General features: G+C 35.9%; 1 protein-coding gene across 1 annotated transcript in view; it reads left to right on the plus strand.

Annotated features, from left to right (window-relative positions):
* The window catches only part of LOC138713707 (beta-alanine transporter-like), a 1,405,169-nt gene that overhangs the window by 1,352,411 nt on the left and 34,599 nt on the right, over positions 1-18,159 (plus strand). Inside the window, exon 9 of the mRNA XM_069846007.1 lies at positions 2,138-2,352. Within this exon, the coding sequence (XP_069702108.1) occupies positions 2,138-2,352 (215 nt within the window). The remainder of the gene's footprint in view (positions 1-2,137; positions 2,353-18,159) is intronic.

Below are 18,159 nucleotides of genomic sequence, written 5' to 3' on the forward strand. Positions count from 1 at the left end.
AGGCAGTTATGTTTTGGTGTGGCATGAACAGACAGGAAGGTCAGTGACGGATTGTAACAGGCTTTTATAAACTTTCGGCTCTCGCTGGTCGCTTAAAATCCATCACTGATGCACCAAGCTTTATTCTGCGTTTGTTTACAAGGCGGTGTAAGCGAAAAGGACATGGGCTGTGGTTTCTCCGTCTCTTTCACTTCCCCGCTTATGCCCAGGGCTGGTGTATAGCATTTAGTAGGCTTATTTTAAGATTTTTACTTACATGATCAGCCGTTAATAACAGTATAATAATCAAGTCTTCACCAAATAATTATTCGGAATATACTCAGTAGAATAGTAAGGCACGCACACTAGTGTACCTCGGAAAATATTTATTATATTCCATGATTTCTCATAACGTCTTCTTAGATCACGGATGTGTCTCCCAAATCTCGCAGTGTCTGTAGGTTATTGTGTAACTGTACTCCATTGATATGCAAGTCAGAATCTGGGAAGAGTCGAGAGAGATTACAGGGTTATCCGTTTGAGTATGGATAAAATAAAAACACCGTAAAACATTTACTACTAAACTTTATTTGTTGAAACTACAATCTTAGAAGTTGGTGCACGAGCGGTAAGAAATAAATAAAAGGTCTGAATGGAATTACAACAGAAAGTTTGGTGATTTAATGTCGTAAATCGTGTTTAGTGTGTTTAGGGGATCATAGATATTGAGATCAGTTAGGAAGTTATAAAATTGAAAAAAGATGTTGGGAAATTAAAAAGTGGTTAGTTAATAAATATAGTTACCGATTGAAATTTATTGTAAAGAAGTAAATCTTGGAAAGTGATGTAATGAAGTTTATGAAAGGTGATCTCAGTGAGAGTATTTATAATTTTCCATAGTATTTTCTAAGTGTTGATTGTGGTTAAGAAATGAATGATCAAACTAAAGTGCACTAGATAGTCATGTCAAGATTTAATAAGATTATTATAATGACGTGTATTATGTAGAAAAAAGATCTCAATGAATATAACCGTGTGAAGTGTTAAAGGTTTTTAAATAGGAATATTAGTATAGGGAATTTAATTAGGATAGTCAGTTAAAGTTTAAGAACGATATTTTGATAAAGTAATAATGATCAACAGAATAATATCCTGTAGAGTAGAATGAGTTGGATGTATTGTAGAAAGATGGAATTATATATACATTTAGTTAGCAAGATTAGAATCCTGAAAGGAACGTACAGTAAGTGTGAAACGAACAGATGGTGGGCATTCAAGATCAATAAGAAGAAATTGACTGTTTGGAGTTAAGTGAATAGCGAGAGTAGAAGAGTTACTAGTTTAATAGGCTGTCGGGATTGCATGCTAATTGTAGGTATATGTAATAGAAAGTTATGGTGAAACCCGTATAAATAACTAGACCATAACTAATATAAAAGTTGATGACAAATAAATATCTATCTATTTGTTGAAACTTTGTGCATACAACACTAAAAGATGGGAGATTCCTCAGAGCTCAACATGACCTCCATTGCGCACCTGCACAACTCATAACGTGATGCAATTCAGCTATGTCCATTGTAACATAAGAGGGGTGATTTGTTCCTGGGTTTCTGTGAATAGACAATGTCTTTAACAAAATCCTACACGAAGAAGTCAGGAAGGGTTAGATCGGGGGCCAAGCCAAGAGATAGCTGCTTCTCGTAATGGGTTTCGCCTGCGACTTTCTGCATGTTTTTTTTTTTAACGCAGAACTTGTTTCTACAAATGTTCGATACCACAACATTATGGAATCGTATTTAGGTACATTACGCACACCATACTCACGTCGAAATTTCCTTTGAACTCTTTTAACACTCTCAAATTTAGCATACCAATGAACACATTTTGCCCACTTTGATTTGTAGTAGCCATTTTAATCATCTACGATTTTCATTTGTCCTTTCAGATTATGCATTGTTGACTGTCATATATAAAAACTCCCATCTTTTAATCGTAATATAACCAGCAATAAATTTTTCCTACTATCATAATAGCTTTATAATAATAAATTAATATTATCCATACCCAAACGGATCAGACTGTAGGCTATATTTACGTTTCTGACACAAATAATCATTAGCGTGCACAAACACACGACTTCTCTTCACCTTCACAGGTTCACCAACACGAGTGTGTACGTGGGACTTTCCTACTATGCTCCAGTGCTGGGAGGTGACGAGTTCCTCAATTTCTTTCTGGCCGGCGCCGTTGAACTGCCGACGTACGTGTTCCTGTGGCCTGCCATGGACTGCTGGGGTCGACGCTGGACACTCTGCCTGAGCATGGTCATTGGTGGTGTCGCCTGCCTTGCCACCTTCCTCGTCCAGCATGGTAAGAATTAAAGATCCATAAAAATAATTACATTTCTGTCTACAATTGGAAAAGGAAGAGAATGTGTTTTATATACGCTTTTCAACTTGCGGTTCCAAAAGCTCATAAAATCTGTGCAAAAAAACATTATACCTGCTACGCATAATTCGAGGTATGATCATTAAATTCCGAGACCTGTCCCATAAATGGAAATAAAATTACCTGATTTAAATTTGGCTGCCATTTCCTTCAAAGTAGTCCCCTTGGGCAGCTATACACTGATCTCAACGCGTCTGCTATTTTTGGAATGCCTCCTGGAAGTCGCGTTCTTGAAGCCTGTCAAGCACCACCTGCGATTCGCGTTGGATCTCCTCCACCGTGCCAAAACGGCAACCCTGTAGCTTCAATTTCATCTTCGGAAAAAAAAAATCGCAGGGGGCCAAATCTGGTGAATAAGGGGGTGAGGAACGACGACCATCTTGTTACGGGTGCAAAACTGGCGTATTGCGAGAGCTCTGTGACCTGGCGCATTGTCGTCATGGAGCATCCATATGTTCTCTGTCCAGAGTTGTGGTCGTTCATATTCAAAATGGACGTGAGGATCATTATGCACAATTTGTCGAGTTTTTTCGACATTTTCGGCAGTGTTGCACGTGTGTGGTCGACCTGGCCTCTCGTCATCCTTCAGCTATGTTTTGCCATTTCTGAAACGTGAATGCCACTCAAAATACCTCTCCTGACTCACTGCTTCATTCCCGTATATTTACTTCAACATTCCATGGATTTCGGTTGCCGATTTCCCGGATTTTAATGTTGGCTGTCTGCTCCAGTTTCGAGTCCATCATGATTTCGCAAATGCGCGGATGCACGTGCTAACAAAATCTTGTGTAACACAGGTCTTAATGAAGATAGCGCTTTTGACACTGTGTGTCGCGTCTCTTCAAGGTCGTCTAGTGTCACTGCTGCGCGCGCGTGTCAAGCACGTGATCCCTTCGCCTACAGCACAGTCTCGGAATTTAATGATCACGCTTCGTATAGACCTACACTCATCGCAGATTATATTAAGTCAAAATAACTGAAGAAAGTAAGGAAAATACACTGTAACAATAATACAATTTACGAAAGCTACAATTAGAATGATCACTACTTGCAACACAGTATTTAATTTCAGTTGAATGGTGATGCTTTTTTTTAAAGAAATGTCGTGTGAGTTAATAAGGCTAAAACTAACTTTAATTACAAAAATTACGCCATCTAATATGTTATAATTAGTTACGTGAAAATCTGTGTTTGCAGTCCTAGACAGAGGAGTGTGGTGTTTAGAGGAACATTAAATCTCAAACATCTTAAACCAACAATGAATCGGATATCTGTCTTCAGTGCGAGTTCAACAACCTTTAAGTGAAGAAGTGCGCGCTTGAGCTGATTGTCAAGTGACGTGAATTTTGTATTCTGCATAAAGTAAATACAGATAATTGAATTTGAAATACTATTCTGGATGATGAAATGTTATGGAAAATTCGTTTATATGTGTTCTTAAATTTAGTGGAGTTGTTGTTTAGTCAACTGTCCGAAGACAGGTCTGAACCTCACAAGTGATACAAAATAAGCACCACTTATCAGGTAACTAGGCCAGGAGATCATGGGGTAGGCTGGCCAGTTTCTTTCTCCCCTTTAGTGGAGTGGTGTTGTTTTAAAATTTATATTATGATTTTATGATAATTATCCATCTGAAACAGAATTTTTGACTGAAGGCAATAACGCCATCTCGCTGCGAGAATGAACTTTGATTTAGAATGTAATAATAGCGATTAGTTAAATCGTCTCTAACTTGAGGATATCCACCGGACTTGGGTACGGTACCAAGAAACCTGCGACATGAGTAGCACAAAGAAAACTGGAATCTGTTCACCATGTGAAGACGGTTGTGCATCACTCAAAGACAGTGACCTTGAATGATTTTTTTAACTTATGTGTTAATGAGAATTGAGACTTTTTTATTGTTCCTAATCATTCATAGTTGTTTAATTCTATAACACAATCTTACATTTGTCACTTTAGTTTATAACATGTTTGTTTGTTCTAAAAAAATAAGTGGCGTTATTACCTTCACTGCAGGCAATAGCGCCAGTAGGCGCCATACTTTTATTTACTTGTATTGTTGTAAAACCTAGTCATAATTACAACTTCTGAAACGTACATTCCACAGGAAAAGCTAAAAATGATCAATATCTAAAATATCAGCATTATTGTCTGTATTTCTGGTCAGTTATAACTAGGCTTGCCAACTTTCGTAAGTAAAAATTAGGGACACAAACGTTACTGACAATTTTATTACACTAATTATTTCCACCTATCAATCCACATATTCAACAGTAGTATTTTAAGACCAGTATATGCATATTTTAACAGAACCACCTCATTTCATATGTAAAAAATTACAAAAACGTGCCAAAATGACAATAAAACAAGTTGAAAAACAGTATAAATCCCTTATAAAAGAAATGTTAATTTTTTGGAAATTTGGAACCACCTTATTGATGTAATTACTAACCTAATATAAACTAACCTAAATTAACGTAATTTCAACTAACCCGAATTAACCTTACCTACCTACAAAAAAGATTTCAGCCACTCTTCTCGGAAAACACAGAGATGTATACGTGATTTGTCACCAGAGCTATCAGATCTTATCACACGTGAGGAGCTACGGTATTTTACAGGTCTTTGTTGTTGTCCTCGTTGATATCTATATCTGTCGTAGAAATGGTCGTATAAATCTTTCTTCTTTTTTTTTTCCACTTTTCTGCCGAAACCAATGAATGACGCATCAAGCGGAAAAAAGTGGACATAATACTGAATGGCGCCAAACAAAAGTCAAAACTCATAAGATGAAGACAGCGAATAGATGATTTAGTAAGTATCCTGTAGGCTGTGTTTAAACGTGTCCTAACTTGTGTATTATGATCATGGCACTCGTCACTCTGTTGAAACATCAACGAGAATTAAATTTCTGCCTTGAAAATGCGGTCTAGAGTCATTTCTCCATTTCGTAAGCATGTCTGTATGAGACTGTGCGGAAATATCTTCCAATCCAGACTAAATCCAACAATCTGATAGGAAAGAAAATCAGTTGTAAATGTCTAATATGCCATGAAATGGGGACATTTTGATACATGTGCAAATTATTTCGGGACGCGGGACGCAATGGTCGAAATTGGGATTGTCCGGGAAAAAACGGGACGGTTGGCAAGCCTAATTATAACTAAGCTTAGTATTTCAGCTACGTCTGAGCTGGAATACAGTTGCCTCCTCTCATACTGTACCTGACGTCACAGCCGAAGGCTATGTCCCGTCTGGTACAACATAGAACCGCATCTTACTCACGCTCACTCTAGTTTGTGTTGAAGCCGGAACACGGTCATAGTGAGTGCTTTAAACCAGTGAAATGTAAAAGTCGTATTATTTACTTAACGTAACATTTGTATTTGTGACGAGGTAAAATGCCGAAGACAAAAAGTTCGAAGTATGAAAGGCTGGAGGACTTAATTCAGGAGTTCGGAGCCAATAATAATTACCATTACATATAAGTTGTGCAAAGTAGATATAAAAGTTACAAGAAAACAGTGCATTAAAAGACACTGCAATACAAATATATATATATATGGTTGAACGTAACTTAAAACAAGCAGTACCATCAAACTCTGAGAGACAGTACGATAATAAATCCATGTTTTGCAGGGATCTATGTGCCATGATGGTCAATGCCAATATACCGCTTAATAAATTGAACAATAAACACTTTAGAGAATTTCTAGAAAAGTACACGAAGTGTGAGCCCCAACTCCGTCAGCACTTTGTACCCATACTTTATGAAGAAAAAATGTTTGTCACGCAGGTAGGCCCTGGCCAACTTCGGGCAGTTGCGCCGTTATATTATAAAGTCAGTAGTTGCTCTACTTTTATTTCAGGTTGGATGTACTCTACGAACATGCAGTAAGAACATGTTTGTCTGTCTCTTTCTGTGCTGCATCATCCGAGTTTCACCTACTATATAGACTATTTACCCGCAACTTGAGTATTTTGGCAGCAGGAATACTAAGCTTAATTATAACTCATTTTTTTTTAATTGATGGCGTCAATACTTTCACTTACCCTACTAACAGTCGGCGTGTGACAACACATTGGCAACGTATAAAATAATATTCTGGATCGCGTAGGTAGAACACACTATCACGCAATGTCGAAGCATCGTTTGAGTTGAGATCCTGTCATGTTCCGATCACTAATTTCCTTCAAGAGACAAGATTCTGTGTTATTGCATCACCCACCTGGCACTCTGTCGTTCGGTTTTTTGTTTGAATGAAATTATTACGATGAGAATGAACTCACCAAGTTTAATATTGGTTTAGGAGAGTTTCTAATGGAATCACTTCCTATCTGATCCCCACTAATAACGTCGTGGCGGCGCATGTAATTAGCGACTTGCAGAGGAGTGGAGGTTGTGACTGACTGTTACAGTGAGAGTGTCTTTCCATGTACGTCTTCATTAGCTAAATTTTATTAAAAGTTATTCCTATGCCGATCGAGGCATACTTACTTGAAACTTCGATAGCGAAACGCACACTTGAAACTTAGTGAAATATGTTAGGGTCGTTGCTTCGAAAACCAGCATGGGTCGTGACTTCTTACACTTTCAAAAATTGGTTCACTCTCAAATATTCAGTCATTTCAACGTTAAATGGCGACTAAGAATAAAATAATAAAATGAAATAGCCTATATTTTTTCCACGACCGGAAGTAAATGTCAGTTTCTATGTTACCAAAATCGGGAGAGGATATATTTAATCACAATGACATCAACTGAAGGATATCGGTGACCACAGGGTTTCTGAATTACAGAAAACTATTTATTATTTATTTTATTTATTTATTTATTTAATCTGACAGGATTAAGGCCACCATATAGCACATATAAATACAAAAAAGAAATACAGACGCTGGTGAAAATAATACAAATTAAATTAAAGCCCTATAGAGGGTCAACAGAGTCAAAAGAACACTATAGAGCTCTCATCGAGCTAATACAAGAAAAAGAAAAAGAAAGAAAAAACAGAGATAGGAATGATGATAGTGATAGACGATAACTAATAATGATAATAATAATAATAATAATAATAATAATAATAATACTAATAATAATAATAATAAATACATTACATATTAATTGTCAATTTTATAACAGCGTAGTTACAATATTATGTCATGGGTTAAGCCGAAGTTGCGCAACCTGTCAGGTGTTCAAAAAGCAATTCCATGAACTAGAATGTGATTTTTTAATTTAAATTTGAATTTTGATATTGTCCGACAGTCTCTGACATGGTCAGGGAGAAGGTTCCAGAGGCGTGGAATAGATACGCTCAAAGATGATGAGTAGAAGGATGTTCTGTGCAGAGGAATAGAGAGAAGGTACATGTTCCGGGTTCGAGGTAGTGAAAGGTAAACAAAACGAGATGCTAGGTAAGAGGTTATGGAGGTGTGGATTTATTTTTATTTTAGTAGGTTATTTTACGACGCTTTATCAACAGCTTAGGTTATTTAGCGTCTAAATGAGATGAAGGTGATAATGCCAGTGAAATGAGTCCTGGGTCCAGCACCGAAAGTTACCCTGCATTTCCTCATATTGGGTTGAGGGAAAACCCTGGAAAAAATCTCAACCAAGTAACTTTCCCCGACAGGGAATCGAACCTGGGCCACCTGGTTTCGCGGCCAGACGCGCTAACCGTTACTCCATAGGTGTAGATGATTTTAAATAGTAATAAGAGAGAGTTGAAGAATCTTCTTCCTTAAGTGGACTCCAAGACAACAATTCTAGTGACGGTGTTACTTACTCACTTACTTACTTACTGGCTTTTAAGGAACCCGGAGGTTCATTGCCGCCCTCACATAAGCCCGCCATTGGTCCCTATCCTGAGCAAAATTAATCCATTCTCTATCATCATATCCCACCTCCCTCAAATCCATTTTAATATTATCTTCCCATCTACGTCTCGGCCTCCCTAAAGGTCTTTTTCCCTCCGGCCTCCCACCTAAAACTTTATATGCATTTCTGGATTCGCCCATACGTGCTACATGCCCTACCCATCTCAAAGTCTGGGTTTAATGTTCCTAATTATGTCAGGTCAAGAATACAATGCGTGCAGTTCTGTGTTGTGTAACTTTCTCCATTCTCCTGTAACTTCATCCCTCTTAGCCCCAAATATTTTCCTAAGCACCTTATTCTCAAACACCCTTAACCTATGTTCCTCTCTCAAAGTGAGAGTCCAAGTTTCACAACCATACAGAACAACCGATAATATAACTGTTTTATAAATTCTAACTTTCAGATTTTTGGACAGCAGACTGGATGATAAAAGTTTCTCAACCGAATAATAACAGGCATTTCCCATATTTATTCTGTGTTTAATTTCCTCCCGAGCATCATTTATATTTGTTACTGTTGCTCCCAGATATTTGATCTTCTCCACCTCTTCAAAAGATAAATTTCCAATTTTTATATTTCCATTTCGTATAATATTCTGGTCACAAGACATAATCATATACTTTGTCTTTTCGGGATTTACTTCCAAACCTATATCTTTCCTTACTTACTTCAAGTAAAATTCCCGTATTTTCCCTAATCGTTTGTGGATTTTCTCCTAACATATTCACGTCATCCGCATAGACAAGCAGCTGATGTAACCCGTTCAATTCCAAACCCTCTCTGTTATCCTAGACTTTCCTAATGGCATACTCTAGAGCAAAGTTAAAAAGTAAAGGTGATAGTGCATCTCCTTGCTTTAGCCCACAGTGAATTGGAAACGCATCTGACAGAAACTGACCTATACGAATTCTGCTGTACGTTTCTCTGAGACATTTTAATTAATGTGACGGTGTTACATGATCGAATTTTCTAATGTTACAAACGAAACGAACGCAGATATCGTGAACACGCTGTAGTCTATGGGCAAGATCAGTATTTAGATTCGTGAATAGAGAATCGCAATAATCGAAGTGATTAAAAAAAATGTTTTAAACAAATAACATAGAATTAAATCATATGGATTTATACTAAATAAAGTCTGAAAAAAGAGAATAATTAATAATTCAATTATTGTTGGGTTGGTTGAAAAATAAATGATGGCAAAGACTCTTCAAAGAGTCCTTAATTATTGAAACGGAAGTTTCACATAACCAGTTGAGAGGAACTTTAAATATTTTTAGAAATGTCCATGTTAATTTAGAAATTCCTTCTCTATAACCAAATAATAAACCAATAACTGACCAATTGCCTTCTGAAAGATATTTCAATGCCAGATAAGGGATGCAGAGCTCATAGATTGACTTCTTTTCTTCATCCACTTCATCAGCCTTGTAAATCTCTCTCAAATCTGATAGTCGGATCGATAATGATCGCTTTTTGTGTACACATGTTTATTGCAATTATATCGGCTCTATGTTGTGAACCGTCAGCAGAGAAACAATGGATTTCTTCATGAACTTGCCATTCTATGGATTTTAGTGTAGAAGTCAATGCGGTTCTAATTCTGTGATGTCTTGCATTAATGAGAAGTTTCGCTTTCGGGCATGATCCCAGCACATGTTCCAGTGTTTCAATCTCACTGCATTTCGGAAAACGACAGCGAGTTTTGCTGAAACTTCTGCCCGGTACGGCACGAACATTTCTTCCGCAGAGAGAGGGGAGAGAAATATAACGTAACATTGAAGCATATCATTATTATTGCCTATATCAATCGTTATTTATTTATTCATTCATTTATCTATCTATCTATCTATCTATCTATCTATCTATCTATCTATCTATCTATCTATCTATTTATTTATTTATTTATTTATTTATTTATTCTGGTGTAGTTAAGGCCATCAGGCCTTCTCTTCCACACCTCAGAAATATGGCATTTCCTTTGCATCTGTGCATATGCGCTCAACAAAATAGCTCCAGGGAAATTCAATAAGAATTTCGGAAATAATATGCGACAATTTACTCCCGGTCGTGGAAGAAATAGTATTCACCACGGGATCGAAACACAATTTTTCCTCCGGTACACCTGTAGCCCTTGGGCTACGATCACGTACCTCGGAAAAAATCATAAGTTTCTCACCCTTACTGTATAATATATTTTTTTCTTGCAACATATCGGCTGTAAGAACAGATACAGATACATATACAGTAAAATCCCTCGTATCCGGCACCGAAATAACCCGGAATACCAAAACAACGGCATTTTTGGTCAGGGCAAGGAAAAAAGTCATTCATGCGAAAGGGAAGAGTCGGACGAAGATGTGAGTGGTTTTCGTGGATCATACATGCTGCATATTATTTACGCTTTACATTGTTCAAGCGTGAAAACATAGACAGAAAACCCCGTTATGTCCCTGGAGATCGGTAAGTTGTCACTTGGGTCTTGCAAACAATTCGCAGAGACGATATCTTTCAATTTACCACTTGAACTCGGCCGTTCGAAGGGGTGTTGGACGAGTCTAAATAGGAAAGTGTGAAATTCTCTCTTCCTACAGCGCGTAAAGTTTCATTCGAGTAACAGATAGTATATATAAATAAGAAGACAATAGAGATATGTTAAATAGGTTCAATTCATCGAGCGCTACTTCATCTTCATAGTTACAACGTTGGCTACACTGCTCTTCACGACACATAACCGCTATTTAAATTTGCCATAAGGTTACGAAAGCGTTTAGTAGTTTTTACGCTGTTATACATTACAATAAATTATGAACTGATGAATGTACATTACCGTATTCAGTACTAATAAGAGACATTGTACGTATTTCAAAACTTTATTTTTAAATATCTATATGAAAATTACTAAATTTCAACATGGAAAAAAATGTTTGTGCAGAATAGTATGTCTTTACATAATTTTACTTACTCACTTAGTCGATCCTCTTCTACCACCTGGTGTAGAGGTTTTACAAAGAGCCTTCCATCTCTAAAAGTCCTGAGCAATGGACCTTGCCTCTTTCCATTCGATCCCTCTCTCGCGCATGGTATCTAGGATTCCTTGTTCCCGGGTCTGCCTCGGTCTTCCTTTAGGTCTTTTTCCCTCCATTCTAACTTGCCACGCTATCTCTACATAATCCATAAACACGTATTTTCCAATTATCCGGCACTGACTTTGTCCCATAGTTGCCGGATAAGAGGAATTCTACTGTACATCGTTTCCATACTTAATTTTAGGTAACTTGGGTATTTCAAAAGCAGCATTTGGTTTTATCATGGAATATTATAATCTCTCAAGTGATTAACACGATGAAAACGCCTTCCTTTCATGCTTTATGTTACCGATTGATAACACTTTTCCTATTCAGTATAAAGTAAAAGTTTATCAGTCGTTTTCATTAATTATTTTGAAATGGATATAGGCTCAGTAAAATCTGTTTGTAAAGAATCCATGTTCGAAGTAAATATAAATCACATATCTAAATTCTTCTAGAGACAATAGCGCATAATTCAAAACTGGATTTCAACCATTTTTTTCTAATTTCATTTATTGTCTTATTTTAGACCGGCACTGGATCAGTCTCAGCCTGTGTAAAATGTACTATAGAGTCTTATCCAGGGAAGAAATGCGGAAGAAGAACGGTGCTCATCATATCAATTCTTTCCATTGCTAGGATCAAGTTACATTTCTTGCTTTACGTTTCAATGATGTGTCTATGGGCATGTTTACTATTTTGCATAATCAGCAATAAATCTAGTTAACCTCGATCGATTGCCTGCTAGGAAATGATGATCTGGACTCTCTTCATAGACATACGATATTCGTCCACTATCGTATCGATGGTTTTTAGGTAAAAGGGCTTTTTAAATGTGACATTTTTGCTGTAATTAGTTAAAATTTAATTACGAAACGTGAAGATATGTTTTTTGCGGGTTTGGTTAATTGCGTCCTCACAAGTAAGAATCAGGTTAGTTGCGTCCACCCACTGATTCAATTACCGGTCAGTTGCGTCCCTTAGCATTCGTTAATCAGTTCATTAGCGTTACCCAAGTGATATTACGAGGAGGTTGACTGCATGGACACTCAAAACAAAAATGCATGTAGCCACTAGAAATACGTAGTTTTGTTTAGTTTCCATGAGTTTCTTACAATTAGACAAAAACTTATATGACAGTGATTTTACAAAATAAAATCGACATATGGCATTGTTTATATTTTGCCATTTGTTCTCTGAGAAATAGACCTTTCTCTACTATATAGGGTTGTTTATTATTTTGCCATTTCTTCTTTGAGAAATATATCTTTCTCCACTATATTTTTTTTTCTTTCTTCCTTCTGTGCTTCTTTTTTTGATATACCGTACATCACGCTGTATTTCCTTCAGAACGTCAACAAAATCGTAGATGACTGGATGAGATGTGTAGACATTTAGCGTGAAAAGATCTGTAGTTGTTTGTTGTACGATTTGTCATTTTACTGAACGCTGCCCAAATAACCGGTGGAAACAGGACTTCGTTATAATTATAATTATCAAAAATGTAATCAGTAAACACTGCAATTCTTTCGCATCCAGACTGAATGCTCATGATATCTTCAGTAATATAGTCATCGATATCTTCTGGGTTAAAAAAGGGTAAGCCAAAAAAGTACTTCAGAAACTTACCTTTTTCTGAGTTTGCTTTAAATTCTGCTGCTAAACATAAATTTTGAAATTTTTCCACCAATTCTGGCCTATGTGAAACCGGCAGACTCTGATATCTTTCGATTTGTTTATTTGGCAGCAAAGAGAAAATAAGGGCACATATGACATATACTCCAATAACAAGTCGGGTAGAAGGGACGCAACTAACCGTCCTCTTAGTGGGTGAGTGGCTTAATTAGGACGCAACTAACCGCCATTCGTTTTTTAACAGTTATGTTTAAATTCCTTCATATAAAGTAACTACTAATAATGTGCTCAAATTTAATTATAGCTGTTTCTGAAAAAAAAAATTGTGGGATAAGGTATAGTGAGGAACACATAGTAACAGTTCCTACACAGCAGATATTGCCGTCTTGTCAGTGTTGCCAACTGTTACCAGATATCGCATGATCCTACGTACTAAATGACTTATTTACTTTATGTTGGCAGGTTATTCTAAATAATTCAATAATTTGTAACATATTTTCGTAGGTAAACTATACGCAAAAGGAATCAATATATCAAGTATTTTCTCTAGCAATACGAAATTCATTGCTTTGTCTAAACAATTGATTCACGAGACCAAACCTAAAGATGTATTTTGTTTGACTGCATGAAATTATTAGTACTAACTCCGAAAGTTTACCTCACTATGGTCTTGAATTATAACCACAACGCAACACTTAAAATAACTATTATGTATTAATATTAATACAGATATTAATTAATTACACTGAAAAACAAGAATTTTGCTCCGACTTAAAACATTGTGTCCCTTATGGTTTGATGTGCGCTGAATCCGAAAATGCATCTCTTTTCTTCATATCACGTAAGGTTTTTAAGATATGCTATGAATTCACTTTTCGATAAGCGCTTCCCCAGGAAACCTCTGGCGCGAGTTGGGGATATAAACCAAAACAAAAGCTAATGCATTTTATGAGTTTATGACTTATTTACGGTTTATTATGGTTGTCGGCATGTTCTTTTGTACTTCTAATAAATAATCAGATATTGGTCTCTTCTATTAAGTAAATTTCATAACAGTTCAAAGTGAGGTCTATACAATGAACAAACCAGGGTATGGTTTTCAGTATTTATAAGAAAAGTTCACCAGTTTGAGTGAAAGCAAATTAAAAGAGGGCATTTTCATCCGTCCACAAGTTCACAAAGGTATGGTTGACCCTTTTTGTTTGAGAGAAAACTTTCCGTTACAGAAAGAATGGCATGGCGCGCTTTCAAAGACGTTTGCTCAAATTTCCTTGGAAATTCTAGGGCAGAGAACTACATAGAACTTGTTGTGGAAACCATGCTATGTGCATATGACAAAATTTAGTGTAATATGTCTCTCAAAATACACTTCTTACATTCTCATTTGAATTTCTTTCCTCCTAACTTTGGAGCGGTAAGCGAAGAGCATGGGGGAAAGATTTCATCAATTAATATCTGAAATGGAAAGACAATATAAAAGAAGATCATCATCCAGCATGCTTGCAGACTATTGTTGGTTTCTTGTAAAAGACAGTCCCGATTACAGTTATAAACAGAGGTCATCCAGATAATTATTTTAAATGTAAGTTCAAATTCCGAGATTTTTCTCATTATATGCATACAAAATTTTTATTGTTGTCGTGTTTTAAACTATGTAATATCATTTTTGTATCCAGGACATATTTTTCAAGTATTATGAGGAATTTTGAATCCCTAGTGTGTTGTAATTTTATCAGTAGCGGTGAAAAATTAGAAATAAATAAGTTTTGTCATAAAAAAATTCAATTCATTTTCCCCGGAAAATGGTACGTGATGGGGCAATTTGGATTTTAAATTCATATTTAGGGCACACATAATAGTAATATTCACCTATTTTTATTTCGTAGCAAGACAAAAACTAAAAATTTGTTGTTCAGTGTAATTAGTATGTTCAAATTTCACTAGCTTCCAGTAACCGGCTCAGAAATCTAGTACAATTTTAATTTCATGGAACTCCAATACCGACAAAAATATTGTCAATATTTTTTTTCGCTGCCAACATACCAGATACAAAATCACTACTATTTGTAGTATTTGTCAGTATCGAAATTCGAAACGAAGTTGGCAAAAGAAAATTCAACCTACAAACTATAAAATCACCACAATCCACTAATATATGTAGTAATGAGGGGAAAATGGTTAGGTTTCAGACTTAGGGTATGAAGTAAGTTGACCCGGAATATATTCGTCCTGCCTTGTTATAAGCATTTGCCATTCAACAGGACTATCACGTGAAGAACCGGAAATCCTGCTTGGTGTAAATATTCGGTATTATTAATCCCCATAAAAGTGAGGACGTAAGAATTAAACTTTCAAAACGAGTTTTTTTTTCAATGGTTAAATTTTATAAGAATCTAAGGCAAAAAAAAAATTTAATATTTCACTACAGAACATATTTTATTCATTCCAGACATATAAGTTTTTGGTATCTGAAGCAGTGCTACAGCACAATGATAATTTTTGCTCAAATAATGTATTTGTAATACCATAGTATTTGATCTGTCATTTGACAATTTCCCGTGGTTATGTTCATGAAGCGTTATAGAGTGTTTAGTCTTCGCTTTTTGCTCTTTGGTGCCTCAGGGGTTCGTTGTGCTACTCAAAACTCCACATGAGAATGTAGACAGTTATGCGCATGTGCGAAGCTGAAATCACTGCTCTGATTGGCTATTTTTACGCGGGAAAGTGCTGTAGTCAGCTTCAGCACAACACAGCTTGGAGATTGCAAAAGTAAAGCGTAACGAAAGAATGCTTGATTGTGGATGAATTCGGAACTATTTATAATGTATATGATAATTCAAGTGTCCGACTGCTGCTGCCATCTACCAGTTAAAGTTGTTGTCAACAGCTATACTATACTGAACAAAAGAGTGTTACAGACACAACTTGGAGTTCTATATGGAATACCTGATTTCCAGAATGTAGATGGCTGTTCAATTGTTACAAATAACAATTTACAGGATCCATTCTGTGAAGTAACGAAGTTGTTAAATATTTTGGTTACAACATCAATGACCACTGCTGAGCCAGAAAGATGTTTTTCTTTCTTGAAACGCATAAAAACATTTTTAAGGAACACTATGTCCCAGGATCGTCTCCCTGCTCTTGCAATACTGTCAATAGAAATGTGTATGATGTCCAAGATGGAGGGGTTTAACACCAAATGACGAGTGCAGTACGAAAGAACGTCGTATAGACTTCATGTTTCATCACTAGGCGAGACTCCAAATTAAGATAAATACATATAAGTGTAGGCCTATATAGAGATTGTAGCACACTCATTATTTTGACCACCAGCCGCTACTGATCTGAAGTGTATTTCCTGAAAATGGGTTTTCAAAGTTTGATTCTCAAATCTTTTAAGGTTCCTATGACTCAGTTTGTGTTGCGTTTTGTAGTTTTAATTCAGAATGCGTTTTACTTTACTATATTTTTAATGTTAATGATGTTTCATTACTCGTTTGCTGCTAATTTCACCGTATAATAATGTGCTTATATTAATGAGTCTTTGTTTTATGTCCAATTAATTGCACAAATGTTACGCATTCAACTGCACACTCCAGTCTGTCTATTTGACATTATGCTGAAGCACACACTCGTGCCATTCATCAATGATGGCTTCAGTTTATGACTGGAAACTGAATGTGATGAAATCCAATTAGAGCTACGTGTTCGACAAATAGTGGTGATTTAAATGTTAACACGAAGGATAAATAAGTGTAGAGAGAACACAGCAGTTTGCAGATACTAACTAGCTGTTACCGAATGTCAACGAATTTGTAATTCGACTATAATTAAAGTTTAACTAGATCTGTTATCAGCCTTTCAAATTGTACTTAATTTTAAACACCACAGTATCATATGCCGATGTATTTTAATTAGCTTATATAAAGCATGATCCGTATTGTAAAGCTGTAATTACGAAATATACCGACAAATGAAGTCTGAAATTTGCAAAAAAATAAATTGTGAACGCAACTTACCATACCTGTAATTATTATAACCCGTGAACAAACTTCATAGAGATGACTGGTGAATTGAGTTTTCATATAGAAATTTTTAATTTAAATTGTTGGTAATTTAATACAGACTGGGTTATTTTCGCGTTATTATTTATCGGGGTACTCCAGTTCACACGTTCAGAAATTTTTGTCTACTTAAGTAACCATTTAAAAGCATTATTTTGAGAATTATAGCGATTACGTAACATTTCTGTCGTTCTGAACGAGGGAGAAAGAAATGATATGTTGTTATTGATGAAGAAAGCAATGGTGTGTTGTTACTGAGGGTGAAAGCAATAGTGTGTTATTATTGTGGAAGAAAGCAACGGTGTGTTAATAATAATTATTATTGAGGGATAAAGCAATGGTGTGTTAATAATTATTGAGGGACGCCCTTGGTATAGATCATGCCGATAAGAGACGAAAGCGGTAAGTCCGTTGCAATGCCATCGTTGAAAAATGTATTGTTAAATTGGAAATAGTCTTATGACAGATTTGTATGTATGTATGTATGTATGTATGTATTTATTCACACTGCAAATGGGTACATACCGGTGGCAGTGGTAACTAATTACACTCAATAATGACAATTAATAATAAACACAACTAATAAAAAACAATAATTAATAATAATAATAATAATAATAATAATAATAACAAGAAGCATCCTAAATTAAAAGAAGCATGGTCACTTAAAATAACATTTAAAGTAAATCTAATTTGTATCTTAACCCTAAGTTCGAACTAAGACCCACGAGTGTGACAGTATCATACCTGCACAAGTACCTTTCGGCATTACACTTATTTCACTGTCCACTCACTCACTGGTTCTACCTGATTTCACTAACACTTCCAACCATTTCACTGTTCAAATACTTTGCACAGCCACTTCACTGACACCAACACACTTCACTTACACAATAGTATTCACTGACACTACACACTTCACTGACACAATACACTTCCTCACTGATAGTACACTTCAAATAACAAGATATCAATTACACCCTTTAAGTAGTGTGTATAATATACTACCGTCTATTAGTAAAGTCCTTAAGCCTATTTTTAAATACATTTTTGGTTGTTGGTAAAGCCTTTA

The sequence above is a fragment of the Periplaneta americana genome, chromosome 14, assembly GCF_040183065.1.
Source record: "Periplaneta americana isolate PAMFEO1 chromosome 14, P.americana_PAMFEO1_priV1, whole genome shotgun sequence".
Classification (NCBI taxonomy): Eukaryota; Metazoa; Arthropoda; class Insecta; order Blattodea; family Blattidae; genus Periplaneta; species Periplaneta americana.